The 14,776-nt window shown below is 47.6% G+C and overlaps 1 protein-coding gene across 1 annotated transcript in view; it reads left to right on the top strand.

Annotated features, from left to right (window-relative positions):
• The window catches only part of PANX1 (pannexin 1), a 55,730-nt gene that overhangs the window by 21,388 nt on the left and 19,566 nt on the right, over window positions 1–14,776 (top strand). The window contains exon 2 of the mRNA XM_012101551.4: window positions 14,397–14,536. Coding sequence (XP_011956941.1) covers window positions 14,397–14,536 — 140 coding nt within the window. The remainder of the gene's footprint in view (window positions 1–14,396; window positions 14,537–14,776) is intronic.

The raw sequence follows: 14,776 nt of genomic DNA, 5'->3' as shown, positions 1-14,776 counted from the left end.
TTATACTTAAAAGGATCTATTAACTTGCCCCTTGGCCTTAAATGAGCTGTTCCTTAAATGTGTTTTCTTAAGGCCCCTTCCCTTGCTTTGAGGGCAGTATCGATTTATCTGGTTCATTTTGGCACGATGTCTGGTATCCCCACTGCCCTCTTACAAGGCAAAAACCGAGCCCGTGTTTCCTGTGGAGGAGGTGGGACCCAGCTGCGGCTGATGCAGGGATCCGTGCCTGGCTCTCACATGTCCTTCCTGCTGTGAGGTGCCTGGTGATGCAGTTTCTCTGATCCGGCCCTTCCCTCCCTCCGTGGACCCAGCCTCCATCGCTAGTAGGGAACATCCCTCTCGGTCGGCCCCCTTCACCCTGCCAACAATCTTTCTGCCACAAATTGGACTCCGCATGAAGCAGCATCAGGTACTTTGTGTTAGGTTTTCACATACCAGCCATTGCTCTTCTTGGCCCTGTGGCTTTTTAAAAAGATACTTATTTTCGGTGGCACTGACTGGGTCTTTGTTGCTGCCTGTGGGCTTTCTAGGTGCAGCAAGTGGGGGCCCCTCTTCGCTGCAGTGTGGGCTTCTCGTTGTGGTGTCTCCTCTTGTTGCAGAACACGGGCTCAGTAGTTGTGGCACACAGCCTTAGTTGCTCCGCAGCTTGTGGAGTCTTCCCAGACCTTGGATCAAACCCGTGTCCCCTGCATTGCAGGCAGATTCCTGTCTACTGTGCCACCAGGAAGTCCGGTGCTGAGCTTTTTGGTGACACTTCCCTTGTGAACGTGGGCCTAGAGCTCAGGACCAGGCTGCTGGGGGGACTGAGGTGGGCGCTTTTCCTGCTCTTCCTGTGTTACTGGCTGGCCTTGCGTCCCGCAGCTCTGCTCCTTTGTCACTCCACCCGCGTCTGCCGTCTCTTCCGTGATCCCTGCTTCTCAGGTGTCATCTCGTTGGGGAAAGAGGAGGGCCGTTCCCTGGAACTGACACAAGTGTTCGCTCTCTACCTCTGGAAGTTGTCTTACCTCTCTGAGCTTTTTCCTCATCTGACAAATGAAACTAAATGATAACCAGATTCTTTTTTTCGATTGAGTGAGAGTATCTAATTCCTATCTAGTCATCCTATGTAGTAAATGACATTTGTTCCTCTCGGTGCTTTTGTGATGGGAACTAGCTTATGTGGGATCAGACATAGGGAATACCATCAAAGTATGTGAGTCGCATTGGTTCATATGCCATTTCTTCAGCACGTGAATGATTTGTGCCACCAAGGAAGAAGACGAGGATGCAGGAAGCTTCAGAGGAGTGTGGCACACACGACGCCTGTTCACCCCTCACTCCCCTTGGCTTCATTTGGTCACGTGTCCTGTTTTAGAATTGTTCTCGGGTGGTACTCTCTGGTCTTTTGATTTTGTACTTGGGTGCATAACTCAGCAGCCTTCCTTACACACCCCTTTATCACACTAGTAAATGTGTTTTTATCAGGATTGTTGCTGTTTGGTTACTGTTCTAGGTACAAAATCTGCAAAGAATTTGAGTGACGTGCCTCAATCCTGTATGTTTTATAAGCTCTGTTATTTCAGTGATTTTGCAGAACACATTTTTTTTTAATATACAAGTTGTTTTATAGCAGAGATGTTTGCATTGATTTCCCTTTTTACCTTCATCTACATTTTGTATTGATCATTTCATGGAAGCAAAACCTTTGGCCTGGACCAAGCTAGGACCTAGAGGTGATGGGAGGGACTTGAGGCAGATGTCTGTTCACACTCTCTCACCTGAACTATTGCATTAGATCCCTGTCTGGTTTCTACTTAAGTTCTTGACCCCGAACGGCCAATTTTGACATATAATCCAAAGTGAAAATCAGATGTTGTTGCTTTAGAAATTCTTAAGTTATTTTCTGTGAATTATCAGGATTGAGCAAATGAGTAACTATGTTGATGTATTGGGGGCTAAGGGTCTAAATGAAAGAAAGCAGATACAAACATGGAATAGAGGAAAGCAAGGAAGGGCCTAGTGATGTTGGATCAGAATTAAAAATCTCAGCATAAACTCTTTCTTTCTCTTACACATATACTCACAAGTCAGATTCTTAGCTAGATCTGTTGTAAGGGCTTGGGAGCTGTGATATCCCAGAAGCAATGAGCACACCAAGCATCCAAATCTTGGTTTAAAAATTTAAAACCTACTGAAAGGAATGGAGGGCTCCTTGGAGAAATGGCCAGTTGCAGGGCTAGGGCAGGCAAAGCACAAGGTAAGCCCAGAATGGCTTGTGCCAGGGAGTACAGAAGTGCTCAAAACCCCAGGGAGCATGTTAGGTACAGGATCTAGTTTGGAACAGTTTAAGCCTCAAAAGAAATAAAAGCGTCTTTTGGACTCTGTGGGAGAAGGTGAGGGTGGGATGATTTGGGAGAATGGCACTGAAACATGTATAATATCATATGTGAAATGAATCGCCAGTCCAGGTTCGATGCATGATACAGGATGCTCGGGGCTGGTGCACTGGAATGACCCAGAGGGATGGTATGGGGAGGGAGGTGGAAGGGGGGTTCAGGATGGGGAACACGTGTACACCCGAGGTGGATTCATGTTGATGTATGGCAAAACCAATAAAATATTGTAAAATAATTAGGCTCCAATTAAAATAAATAAATTTATATTTAAAAAAGAAATAAAAGTAATGGATTATAAAATATTGAAAAGGCTATATGAGTCTATGTTGATTATGTTGGTGCTTAAAAAATGAGGGAGGGGGAAAGGGGAAGCTCCTTTTTATAGTAAAATGCCACTAATAAATTAGAGGGAAGGATCAAGTTGGAAAACCTTCATGTTGCAGCCACAGTGGAAGTATTTGATTAACCACTGAATAGAAGTTAGTTGGGGAACAGAATACTTACACAGTCTAGGAGCGTCCCCCATAGATCACTTATTTCTCAGGGAAAAAGGCACTTTTACAGCAGAGCCCTTGGGGATGGCACCTTGACCAAGTGACTGTCATAGGTGATATCACCTGTCATGGGGAAGCTTTCACAGGTATCTCCAGGAGTGTCCTGTGGAGGGCCCACAACCCTTTCATGGGATCCCTGCCAACAAACAGATGAAGGCGTGTTGCACAGAACGGGGGCCTGAGCTCTTCACACATGTTACGGTCTTCATCGACAGAGGAGGGCTATGGAACCAGGATAAAGTGACCAGGGAGATGTGACATCTAAATGCGCAGTGTATAGTGCAGGGTTGGATCCTGAGTGGAGGGAAAATTGCCATAAAGGAGAGTTGTATTCGGCTTTTCTGCTGTTGTGTTTCCATTTGGTCGTTGCACTGCGTAATGTTCCAGGGGGTGCTAGTGGTAAAGAACCTGCTTGCGAGTGCAGGAGATGTAAGAGACGCTGGTTCCATCCCTGGGTGGGGAAGATCCCCTGGAGAAGGGCGTGGCAGCCCACTCCAGTATTCTTTTCCTAGAGAAGCTCATGGACAGAGGAGCCTGGCGGGCTGTAGGGATGCAGAGTCCAACCTGACTGGAGCACCTGAGCACACACAGATGCGCACAGTGTAAGAGAATGTCTTGTCTCTGAAGATGTGCACTCTTCAGAGGAAAGGGTCCTAACCGCAGCAACTTACTCTCAAGAGGTTCAGGGAAAAAGTGTGCGTGTTATACATATACATAAAGGGAGGGTGTGTAGCAGAATGTTGACAATGTGATATTTCAGTAATATTTTTTATGGTGATGTTGTATTTTATAAGACTTCCCTGGTGGCTCAGATGGTAGAGCGTCTGTCTACAATGTGAGAGACCTGGGTTTGATCCCTAGGTTGTATATATGTGCAGATTTTACTTTTTTTCCCCCAGTTTTATTGAGCTGTATTTGACATATAACATCGTATAGGTTTTAGGTATGCAGCATAATGAATTGATATATGTATGTTTTGCAAAATGATCACGACAGTAAATTTTGTTAATATCATCATCTTACATAGTTATTTATTTCTCATAATAAGAATTTTAAACATCTACTTACTTAGTTTTCAAATATACAATATGGTGTGGTTACCTATAATCACTGTATTGTACATTACTTCCCAGAACGTATATCTGGATGTTTTTGCCTTTTGACCACCTTGGCCCATTTTCCTCATTCCCCTTGCCTGGCCTCCGTCAACTGCCAATCTGTTTTCTGTCTCAGGTGAGTTTTGTTTTATTAGATCAGACATGTTTGTCTTTCTCTAATTTATTTCACTTAACATAATACCCTCAGGGCCCCTCTGTGATGAAACAAAAGGCAGGATCTCCTTGTTTTTTTTTATAGCTGAATGTCATTGTAATATTTGTATTACTTCTGTATATCTGAAATAATTCAAAATAAAATGTTTAATTTCTAAAAAAGATATGAAGTAGGTACTTCCCTGGTGGTCTGCTAGTTAAGACTTTTCCCCTTACAGTGCAGGAGGGGAGGGTTTGATCTCTGGTCGGGGAACCAAAATCCCACATGCCTCACAGGCAAAAAACAAAAAGCAGCATTGTGAGTTCAATAAAGACTTGAGAAATGGTCCACAACACAAAGAAGCTTTAAAAAAAAAGAAAAAGAAAGAAATGAGGTAAACAAAGCGAAATATCAATATTGCTTTAAACCTCTAGGTATCTCTTATATTATTTTCTGTATATTTGAGCTAGTTAATCTCAGATGATAAAAATTAAAAAATAATATTTAAATACATTAAGTACTTTTTTTTGCATCTTTACTAGAACAGGTACTCATCTACTCAAGGCTATGGTTTTCCAGTAGTCATGGATGGATGTTAGAGTTAGACTATAAAAAAAGCTGAGTGCCAAAGTATTGATGCTTTTGAACTGTGGTGTTGAGAAGACTCTTGAGAGTCCCTTGGACTGCAAGGAGATCCAACCAGTCCATCCTAAAGAAGATCAATCCTGGGTGTTCATTGGAAGGACTGATGTTGAAGCTGAAACTCCAATACTTTGGCCACCTGATGTGAAGAGCTGACTCAACGGAAAAGACCCTGATGTTGGGAACGATTGAGGGCAGGAGGAGAAGGGGATGACAGAGGATGAGATGGTTGGATGGCATCACCGACTCAGTGGACATGGGTTTGGGTAAACTCCGAGGGTTGGTGATGGACACGGAGGCCTGGCGTGCTGCGGTTCATGGGGTCGCAAAGAGTCGGACATGACTGAGCAACTGAACTGAACGAGAACATTAGTTCTTGTATTTTTTCACTGGTACACACGTCATTGAAATTTTATTCACTGGACAGTCAGGTTTTACATTGGATTGAAACAAGTTCTTCTTTTGTGTGGTCTAGACGTTCTGGGTGTGCTAAGGAACTTGGTTCTGCACCACAGGAAAGCAGCCCCTCAAACCACTGCTTATTTGTCTAGTCTGTTGTGGGTATAATGCTGGCCTCACGGGTCCTTCAGGTTGTAGTCTCTGTCTGACTTCGGTCTTGCTTCTGCTCCTGCACTTATCAGGCTGTATAATATTATATTGGTCACAACATTATTCTTCATTGAGTTAAAGGAGCCCTGCCATTTTCACTGGAGGCTCGCCAACTTAATTGTATGGCTCCTTGGCTGTCCACTCTATAGTCACAAATCCTGGACCATGTGGTCCGGGCTGTTATTCCCTTCTGTTAGGAGTGCATTTTACACTGATGGGCCTTTGTCTAATTTGGTAGACCCAGAAGCAGAAAACTATCAATGCAGAAATGCCATGCAGTTTATTCCTTGGATGGGTAGTGAAATATCTAGACTCACTTAGAAAATAACATTTGATTATGTTAAGGGGCTTCCCAGGTGGCTTAGTGGTAAAGAATCCACCTTCAATGCAGGAGAAGTAAGTTCAACCCTGGGTTGGGAAGATTCTTTGGAGAAGGGAATGGCTACCCACACCAGTATTCTTGCCTGGAGAATTCCATGGACAGAGGAGCCTGGCAGGCTACAGTCCACGGGGTCATGAAAGAGTCAGACACATCTCAGTGATAAACAATAACAGCAACGGTCTTATCAAGGAGCAGATGTTAGCCCTGGTTGGGTTCTCTTTAAAAGCCAGGCTTACTTGTAGTTGTGGAAAGAAAAGAGAACTGGTGAATCAGCTTGGTTTAAAGGAAAATGAAACTGTCATTCCAATTCAGTATTTCTTTTCTCCCAGTTTGGATTACGAGAGTACTTACATTTTCACACTATTTTAAAATTCATGTGCTGTAGCGTCAGTTCCTGCAAAGCAACGTGAAGGCAGAAATGGACCATGTGGGACTTGTAGAATTCATTTATTTGCTTGTGTTTGAAGCTAGAGGTGGGTTTGGGGTGAAGTTGGCTGGAGAGGTTAAAGGGGAGGAATTTGGTTCTTTTTTAGAGAGAGGAATAATCCTGAGATTCTTGGAATTTTACTTTCTTTTATCATGGTTGGACTGCTGAGTATTTGGCAAGAAAGGATCCTTTGGGGCAGACTTCCTTTGGTCTTGTGTTGGTGTCAAGGGTACTGAAACCAATTCGGACCTGTTTCATTCTTAGGAGTGCTTGTTACTATTTCGCGTTTATTTTTCAGTGCTGACCACTGCCCATCTCTTTCTCTACCACACAACCAGGGTCCGTTTCTACATGGTTATTCTTATTGAACCTGAGAGTTTATAATAGAATTGTTTTCTTTTTTGGGCAACCTTAAAATATAGCAAGAACTTTCAAGTCCAGTCAGTGCCTCACAGGTTGTATTATGATGTACCTGGACTCCGTGTCTGTGTGTGTGTGTGTGTGTGTGTCTGTGTGTGTGTGTGTGTCTGTGAGTATGTGTGAGAGGGAGAGATTGATGTGTGTACGTATATAATTTATGTTAAAGTCAGTTAGAACTGTTTTTTTTTTGTTTTGCAAAATTAAAACACCTTGCAGACTTTTAAAGCACTTTATCAATAGTAATGAGTGTAGTTGATATCATTAAAGTCTGTCTTCCTTTCTGCTTCCTAGGACAGCAAACCCAGGACTTACTATTTTCTTCAAAGAAAGTCTCCTGTCTCCCTGCCTCTGTTTTGACCTTCTCTGACTCAAGTTTCTTCAATAACCCGTGCTTTTTGCCTTTTCTTTCTCATGTTTGGAAGATAAAGATGGAAACCGCGTTGATATGCCAGCTCTACAGCCCACTAGTTGTGAGATCTCAGGGCTCAACTTTCCTGATCCTTAAAATAGGGTCAAAGTCCTCAGCACGGGAAGCGTTCCCTTCCTTGCTTTTTGCTAAGAGTCTCTTCTGTTTGCAAGTTCCTCTAAAGTCCTCCCAGGCAGTTAGCTGGCTCTTCCCCTTGGTGCTTTGCTAGCCCTGTGGTTTTGGTAGGTTTCATTGACTTTTCAGGAAGCCCAGTTCTTGTGTCGCCCTCAGTGGCATGTAGCCTTTAAATGGGGAAGCAGCGCAGAAGACTTCCCACACAGCACCTGGGGAGGGAGGGTGGACGTGTCTCTGTCAGAAGGTGCTGTAGGCTTTCCCAGGACTTCCAGCCCTTCAGATGCTAGCAATGAGAAGAATGGAAAGAAAGCTCAGGAAAAAGAGGGACAGTGAAGTCCCACCTCTGAGGGGGGTGGACCAGGCACAGAGCGAGCTGCACTGGCCTGGCGCTTGCTGGTGATGGTCCTACAGAGAAGCTGCGTGGGCTGGCCCACCTCCTTGCTCCCATCTTGGCTCTCCTCGGGCTGGGAAGCCCTTTGGTTGTGCAGCGGCTGTGTCTGCAGCTCAGAAACAGACCTTGGCTGGGCTGCCTCAGGGAGAAGGCGTGAGCTGTGCCCTGGGCTCCAGTCAGGGGTCTGGGACGTGGGCGGGGGATGGTGTGATGAGGGTCTCTTGTTAGCAGATGCTGAACCTGCTGCCACGGGGCCCAGGAGTACCTGTTTCCTGCCTGTGACCTTTCATCCTCTCTGGCCAGACTCAGATGGAAAGCCTGCAGCTCTGTGTGCACTCTCAGCTGGACAGACATGGTGGTGTTGATCCTGGTGTAAAGTGGACATGCATTTCTTGATTTCCGTACAGTTGTGAAAGACAGTGCAATTCTCACGAAGCTACCCCCTAGAAAGAAATCAGAGTGTCTTTATTCTGCCAACGTGTGGCAAAGAGAGGCAGGCCGAGCACAGGACCCAGGCTGGAGGGTCACTGCCGGTCAGGGACTCTGTTTCCTCAGCTGTGAGAGTTTCTTGCCATTAATTGAGATACTATTTATCATAGTACTTGGGAACATCTTGGGCCTTCCCAGGTGGCTCAGGGGTAAAGTCTCCACCTGCCAGTGCAGGAGATGTGGGTTCAATCCCGAGGCCAGGCAGATCCCCTGGATAGGGAAATGGCAACCCACTCCCGTATTCTTGCCTGGGAAATCCATGGACAGAGGAGCCTGGCGTGCTGCAAGTTCATGGGGTAGCAAAAGAGCCAGACATGATTTAGCAACTAAACAACGACAGAAGCACCCAGATAGGTGTTGTTTATTCATACGGGGAGCTGTATGAACTGAGAGAGAGGGAGGAAAGAGAGAGTGTGTGTCTGTGTGGGTGTTCTGTGTGTGTGACTGTGTTCACCCTGCCAGCCAAGAGCTGAGATATTACTAGAGGGGATAACGCATGAGCGTTTATACAGCCTGGTTGAAGGTGATTATCTGCATATTTCTGTTGGCTTTAAAGAGCTCCAGGAGCTCAGTGGGGACAAAGCTTTTGGAGAGGGTGAACTGGTCTTTAAAAGATGGACGTGGAGGGGCACTAACTTTAAGAAGAACTAGAGAAAGGGCCTCTGGGTGGAGGGAATGGTGTGATGAAAGGCAAAGATTTAGGAGCAAATGAGGCCTGTACATGCCACGGCAGTAATGGGTTGGGGTGAAGCATCAGTTTGGATCTGTCCTCTGGGTGGTTGGGAGCCAGTGAAAAACACTGAGCTGAAGGAGTGTCAGGATGGCAGCTGAGCTGGCAGCAGTTTGAAAAGGTGGAGCAGAGCGAGACCAGAAGCTGTCCTTACTGGAAGACTGCTATGAAAATACATAAACGACTTGTTCACCTCCCAAAAGTATTATTTTTTCCAGTTTTATTAAGTTATAATTGATGGATAGTACTGTATAAGTTAAAGATGTCCGGTATAGTGATTTGACATACATACATCATAAAATGATGATCACAGTAAGTTTAATGAACATCTGTGGTCTCATAAAGATGCAAAATAAAAGAAATTTTTCCTAGTGATAAGAACTCTCGGGATTTGCTCTCTCCACCGCTTTCGTGTATGACATGCAGCAGTGTTAAGTGTGTGTGTGGGTTGCTGGTTATGGCCCTGACCCTCATATTTCGAAGTCTGTACATTTGACTGCCTCCATCCAGTTCCCTGTCCCCAAAACCTGACTCCTGGAACTGCATATCTGACCCCTTTTTCTATATGAGTTTGCTTCTTTGTGTGTCTGTTTTTGAAGTATAATTGATCTGCAGCGCTGTTAGTTCCTGGTGCACAACATGGTGACTTGACATTTCTTCCCTTACAAAATGACCATCTCCCAATGCTAGTTTGATTTAAGACAGAAGACATGGAGTTGCATTTGAAGATGAATCAGGATGGGCCAGGTCCGAGCATCCTAGCCCCATGGCAACAGTTGAGCACCCCGACACAGTGACTTTAGGCCAGGCGGACGGGCCTGGGTGAAGGAGTAGGACTGCACAGCCCTGTTCGGACAGGTTCCCGTGCCCTCTGGCTTTGCCCCTCTCTTTCTCCTGGCTTTCATCCCCAGTTTGGCTCTTTTCCTTGTCTGACTCTTGATTTCCTTTGTTTCCTGTTTCTGACCTGGGAATATCCAGTACCTGGGGCTGGATTTGCTCCTTTCCCTGGATTTGACCCTGACCATTCCTAGGAAGAAGCTGTGCCCTCTCTGGTCAGTTGGAGTGTCCACGTGTTCAAATCCGTCTCCGCACCGTCTCCCCGGCTCTGCCGGAGGCCTGGCTCCCAGGACTGCCTCTAGCTTGACCTCCTTGGAGGACTGGTCCCCGCCCTGCCCCATCACTCAGTCATGTCTGACTCTTTGTGATTCCATGGACCATAGCTTGCCAGGCTCCTCTGTCCATGGGGATTCTCCAGGCAAGAATACTGGAGTGGGTTGCCATGCCCTCTTCCAGGGAATCTTCCCAACCCAGTGATTGAACCAGGGTCTCCCGCATTGCAGGTCGATTCTTTACCAGCTGAGCTACCAGGGAAGTCCAAAGAATGGTCTAGATAGGAGCATTTTAACAGCCTGAGAGTTGAGTACAGATTCAAGTTCCGGCACCCCTATTGACTTCACAGATTTCATTGGATGGGGGATTGCTGAACTACTTTGAGCTTCAGTTTCCTCCAGGATAAAATGAAGATAAGATCTCTCTATCCCCTTTCCCCATTTGGTTGTGAGGTTTAAATGAGGTGAGGATTTAAGGATGGCATGGTGTCCTGTGAGTATTAGTAGTCTTTTTCTTCTGATCTTCCATTCCAGGGGAAGAACATTTGAACATACTTGTACTTATGAGCAGGAAGGATTGAAGGCAAAAAGAGAAAGGGGCAGCAGAGGATGAGATGGTTAGATGGCATCACTGACTCAATGGACATGAATTTGAGCAAACTCTGGGAGATAGTGGAGGACAGAGGATCCTGGCGTGCTATAGTCCACGGGGTCACAAAGAGTTGGACAGGAGTTAGAGACTGAACAATACTTACGAGGCTTCCCTGGTGGCTCAGTGGTAAAGAATCCACCTGTCAATGCAGGAGACATGGGTTTAATCCTTGGGTTGGGAAGATCTGCTAGAGAAGGAAATGGCAACCCACTCTAGTATTCTTGCCTTGTAAACCCCATTGTCGACTGAAAAATATTAGTCATAGTCTGTAAATAGAGAGTTATTTTATTCCAGAAGGCAGCATCCCAGTAGCTCTGAGAAAATTGCTCTGAGGAGGCAGGAGAGGAGGTCAGGCTATATACAGGTTTGCAACTAGGGGAGCAGGCAATCTATACATCAGAGATTATTGTCAAGTAGAGAGGAAAACCAGATATTAAGGGATTTAGCGTTCTTCTGTGTCTGAGAAGACGCAAGCTTCTGGGCTCACTGAATTCATTTCTTTCATATGCCCCTTAGCTGTCTGGGACCAATCCTACTCTTTTTTTTAAATTTCTCATCCCTCTCCCCTTGCGCTCCTCCGCCCCAGCACTAGTGGGTAGCGGCGTCTGCTGGAGCGCAGGTGTTGTGTTCCCTTTCGGGAGCCCTAGTTCACGTTTGGAAGCTTGAAATCACAGATGGCTGTCACATTCTTGTTTGGCTGGAGACACTCCATTTCCCACCCTGGAAGGGGGAGCCTGGTGGGCTACAGTCCTTGGGGTTGCAGAAGAGGCTGACGTGACTGAGCAACTAAACAGCAGCAGCAACATGCCTATGACTGTAAGAACATAGCTGTGAGCTCAGCACGTCCCCAGCTCCATCTGTAGACTCGGTTTCCTTTCTTCCTCTTTTTTGCCAAAGCTTGCAAAAGGTTTGGTGTGAAAAGTTTAGTTATTTATGCTCCAGCACTTTCCACCACTGCCCTGCGGGAGGCCCCTGAAGTCCCAGGACAACCCGCAGCATTTTCCTTTGGAAAGAAGATTACTACATGTTGGCTTCATGCACCATGAGAACTGTACCTACAGGAACTTCTCGGCCGGACAGATTTCCATGATATCCTAGGAGCATGGTCCATTTTCACAAGAATGTGTTTGAACAGATGCTGCCTAGCAAGCAAAGTGCCCAAAACCATTTATAACCCAGGGCCTGTCTGTCTCATTGTATCTGCAGATTTATGTAAGCCTTGGTGTCTGGGACCTCATTGGAAGCATTTGACAAAGGAATACTGATGCAGGAGCAAAGCGAGGTTAGCCTGGGGGCCTCTGCTGTTTGACCGCTCTCTTGTTGATAGAATGTAAGAACTCAGGTTTAACAGGGTCACAGTTGGAAGGACCTTGGCATGTCTTTCCCACCCCCAGTTTATGTGTAAGCCATGCCTGGTTGGCAAGAACTTATGCTGTTAGAGGACATTTTCAGATGGTATGTGACTTTTCACAGTGATCTCCAAGGGCTCTTGCTGAGAAGTCCTTCTTTGACATCTTTGAGCAAATGAAGAAGGGGGTTGCAGCCCCTTTGCCCCAGGAATCTGCTCTGCAGCCAGCGTGGCCACCCTCACTGCCTTCTCCTGCCACAGGTGTGAAGGCCAGCCCCTCAAAGGCTTCCCTGCTGGCTCCCGCAATGCAGGAGACCCAAGTTCAGTCCCTGCGTGGGCAAGATCCCCTGGATGAGGGCCTCCCCATGGGTCGGGCATGCAGCCCACTCCCAGTATCCTGGGACATCCCCTGGACAGAGGAGCCTTGCGGGCTGCAGTCCGTGGGGTCACAGAGTCAGACATGACAGCGAGTAACTCTTCACTGCCCAGAGGATGGCGACCATTTGCGGGTGTTTGTGTCCATCATAAAGGGACCAGGGATGTCCAGCCAATGTCTTCCTGCGGTCCTATGCTCTCTGCAAGGTGGGGAGGGAGAAGGTGGGCACCCCTTTCCCGTCTTTAAAGCTGTAACGCAACCTGCTGGCCACTTTGTACAGGAAGAGGTAGCGCTCAGCGCGCAACTGTCGGGGACCAGGTCCTCTTCTCAGAATGCAGACTTTAATGTCGGTCCCATTCGGACATCCCAGGAGTTGTAATCAGTGGCGAGGTCCCCGGCTGTGGGTGGCAGCAGGTTTAGGTGCAGCGTCGTCAGAGCCATGTGGCGGGGAGGGGGAGCCTCTGCCCCCAGAGCTGGTGCCCATGGTGCTGCTGGGCCCGCGGAGCCTCAGCACCAGCCCTCTGCCTGCTGGCGAGGAGGGGAGATGCGGCGTCAGCCCTGCACCCAAAGCTTCATTGGCCTGTTTTCCATGGTGGCCCCTGTGAGTCAGGAGGAGTCTGCTGCTGCTGCTGCTGCTAAGTTGCTTCAGTCATATTCGACTCTGTGCAACCCAATAGACGGCAGCCCACTCGGCTCCCCCGTCTCTGGGATTCTCCAGGCAAGAACACTGGAGTGGGTTGCCATTTCCTTCTCCAATGCATAAAAGTGAAAGTGAAGTTGCTCAGTTGTGTCGACTCTTAGGGACCCCATGGACTACAGCCCACCAGGCTCCTCCATCCAAGGGATTTTCCAGGCAAGAGTATTGGAGTGGGGTGCCATTGCCTTCTCCGAGGAGGAGTCTACCAGGCAGTAAGTGACGGCAGCATTTGTGGGGAGACGCGGGCCTCTGCTTGTGGAGGAGAGAACGAGGTCTGGAGCCCCTCACAGAAGAGCAGCAAGTTATGAGGGTCCGCACCCTGTGCCCCGCTCCCTGCCTGCAGGTTGGCACTTGGGAGCATCTGCCTTCTGAACATATACCACTTGGACTGTAGTTCTGGCCTCAGCCTTCTTTTTGCTTAGAGGAGATGAAAAACTCGATTTTCCATCCAGGGATGTGTTACCAAATGTTGCAGCAACTTTCTCTTCCTAAGACTGAACATTCACTGTTTCTTTGTTGTAAAAAGGACTCCTTTTTCTATTCAATTTTCTGTACTGAGTCCTCCTTCCCCACTCCACACCCTCCATGGACTAAGTTGCTTCAGTTGTGTCCGACTCTGTGCAGCCCCATGGCCTGTAGCCCGCCAGGCTCCTCTGTCCATGGGATGCTCCAGGCAGGAATACTGGAGTGGGTTTCGTGCCCTTCTCTAGGGGATCTTTCCACCCCAGGGATTGAACCCACATCTCTTACATCTGCATTTGGCAGGCGGGTTCTTCACCACTAATACCACCTGGACCGTCCTCACCCTCCAGCCCCCAAACCTTACCCTAAACTAAACTAGCTCTGCCTGTTTCCTTAATGCATGTTTGGCTCTGGTTCCTTTCCTGCTCACTTTTCCTTCCTAAATTCTCTCGTGGTGGCCGGGTGGGCTCTCTCTAGTTGCACTGTGTGGGCCTCGTGCTGCGGTGGCTCCTCTTCTGCGGAGCACAGGCTCTAGGCTCCGTGCGCTTCAGTCGTGGCGGCGCCTGGGCTTAGCTGCTCCACGGCCTGTGGAGCAGGGATCGAACCTGTGTCTCCTTCCTTGGCAGGAGGGTTCTCATCCACTGGACCACCGGGGAGGTCCTCACTTTTCCTTTTTATGATGGTATCTCTTCTTTCAAGAGTTCTTCCCCAACTGAGCCCAAGCTGCTGTCGTGTCCAGTGCTGGTCAGAAAGCTCACAATAGTCAGCTTTACCGCGGACTCAGATGTTTGGTTTCGGTGCTGGCCTCGCTCCTGTCGTGCTGCTTGATGACTTAGCAAACACTTGCAAGACTGAGGCCGGCGGGGAGGGGGTGGTGCGGTGGGAAGGGTCCACACGCTTGCACTCACACTGACTTGAAACACTCTGTTCTTGCTTCTTAGGTACCCAGATAAGCTGCTTCTCCCCCAGTTCTTTCTCGTGGCGTCAGGCTTCCTTTGTGGACTCTTATTGCTGGGCGGCCGTCCAGCAGAAGGACTCCTTGCAGGGCGACTCCGGAAATCTTCCATTGTGTCTGCATAAGGTAACGGGGGATAGTTCAGATCTCACCTCTTCTTTGCCTGCATAGGAACTGAGGTCCAGAGCAGCTGCACCAGTCCACAGCCGCCTGTGGCCAGCCCGGGCTGTAACTCAGATCATAAAGCCATAGCATGTTAAAATCGGAAGGAACCTCCAAGATGACTAGATCCAGCGCCTTCCTTTAGCAGATGGGAAACTGAGGCCCTCTGATTTTAGCTCTGTAGTGATTGGCACCTCATGTGTC

The sequence above is a fragment of the Ovis aries genome, chromosome 21, assembly GCF_016772045.2.
Source record: "Ovis aries strain OAR_USU_Benz2616 breed Rambouillet chromosome 21, ARS-UI_Ramb_v3.0, whole genome shotgun sequence".
NCBI classification, from domain to species: domain Eukaryota; kingdom Metazoa; phylum Chordata; class Mammalia; order Artiodactyla; family Bovidae; genus Ovis; species Ovis aries.
Note: the sequence above shows the minus strand (reverse complement) of the source record. Positions and strands in the feature narration are given on the sequence as shown.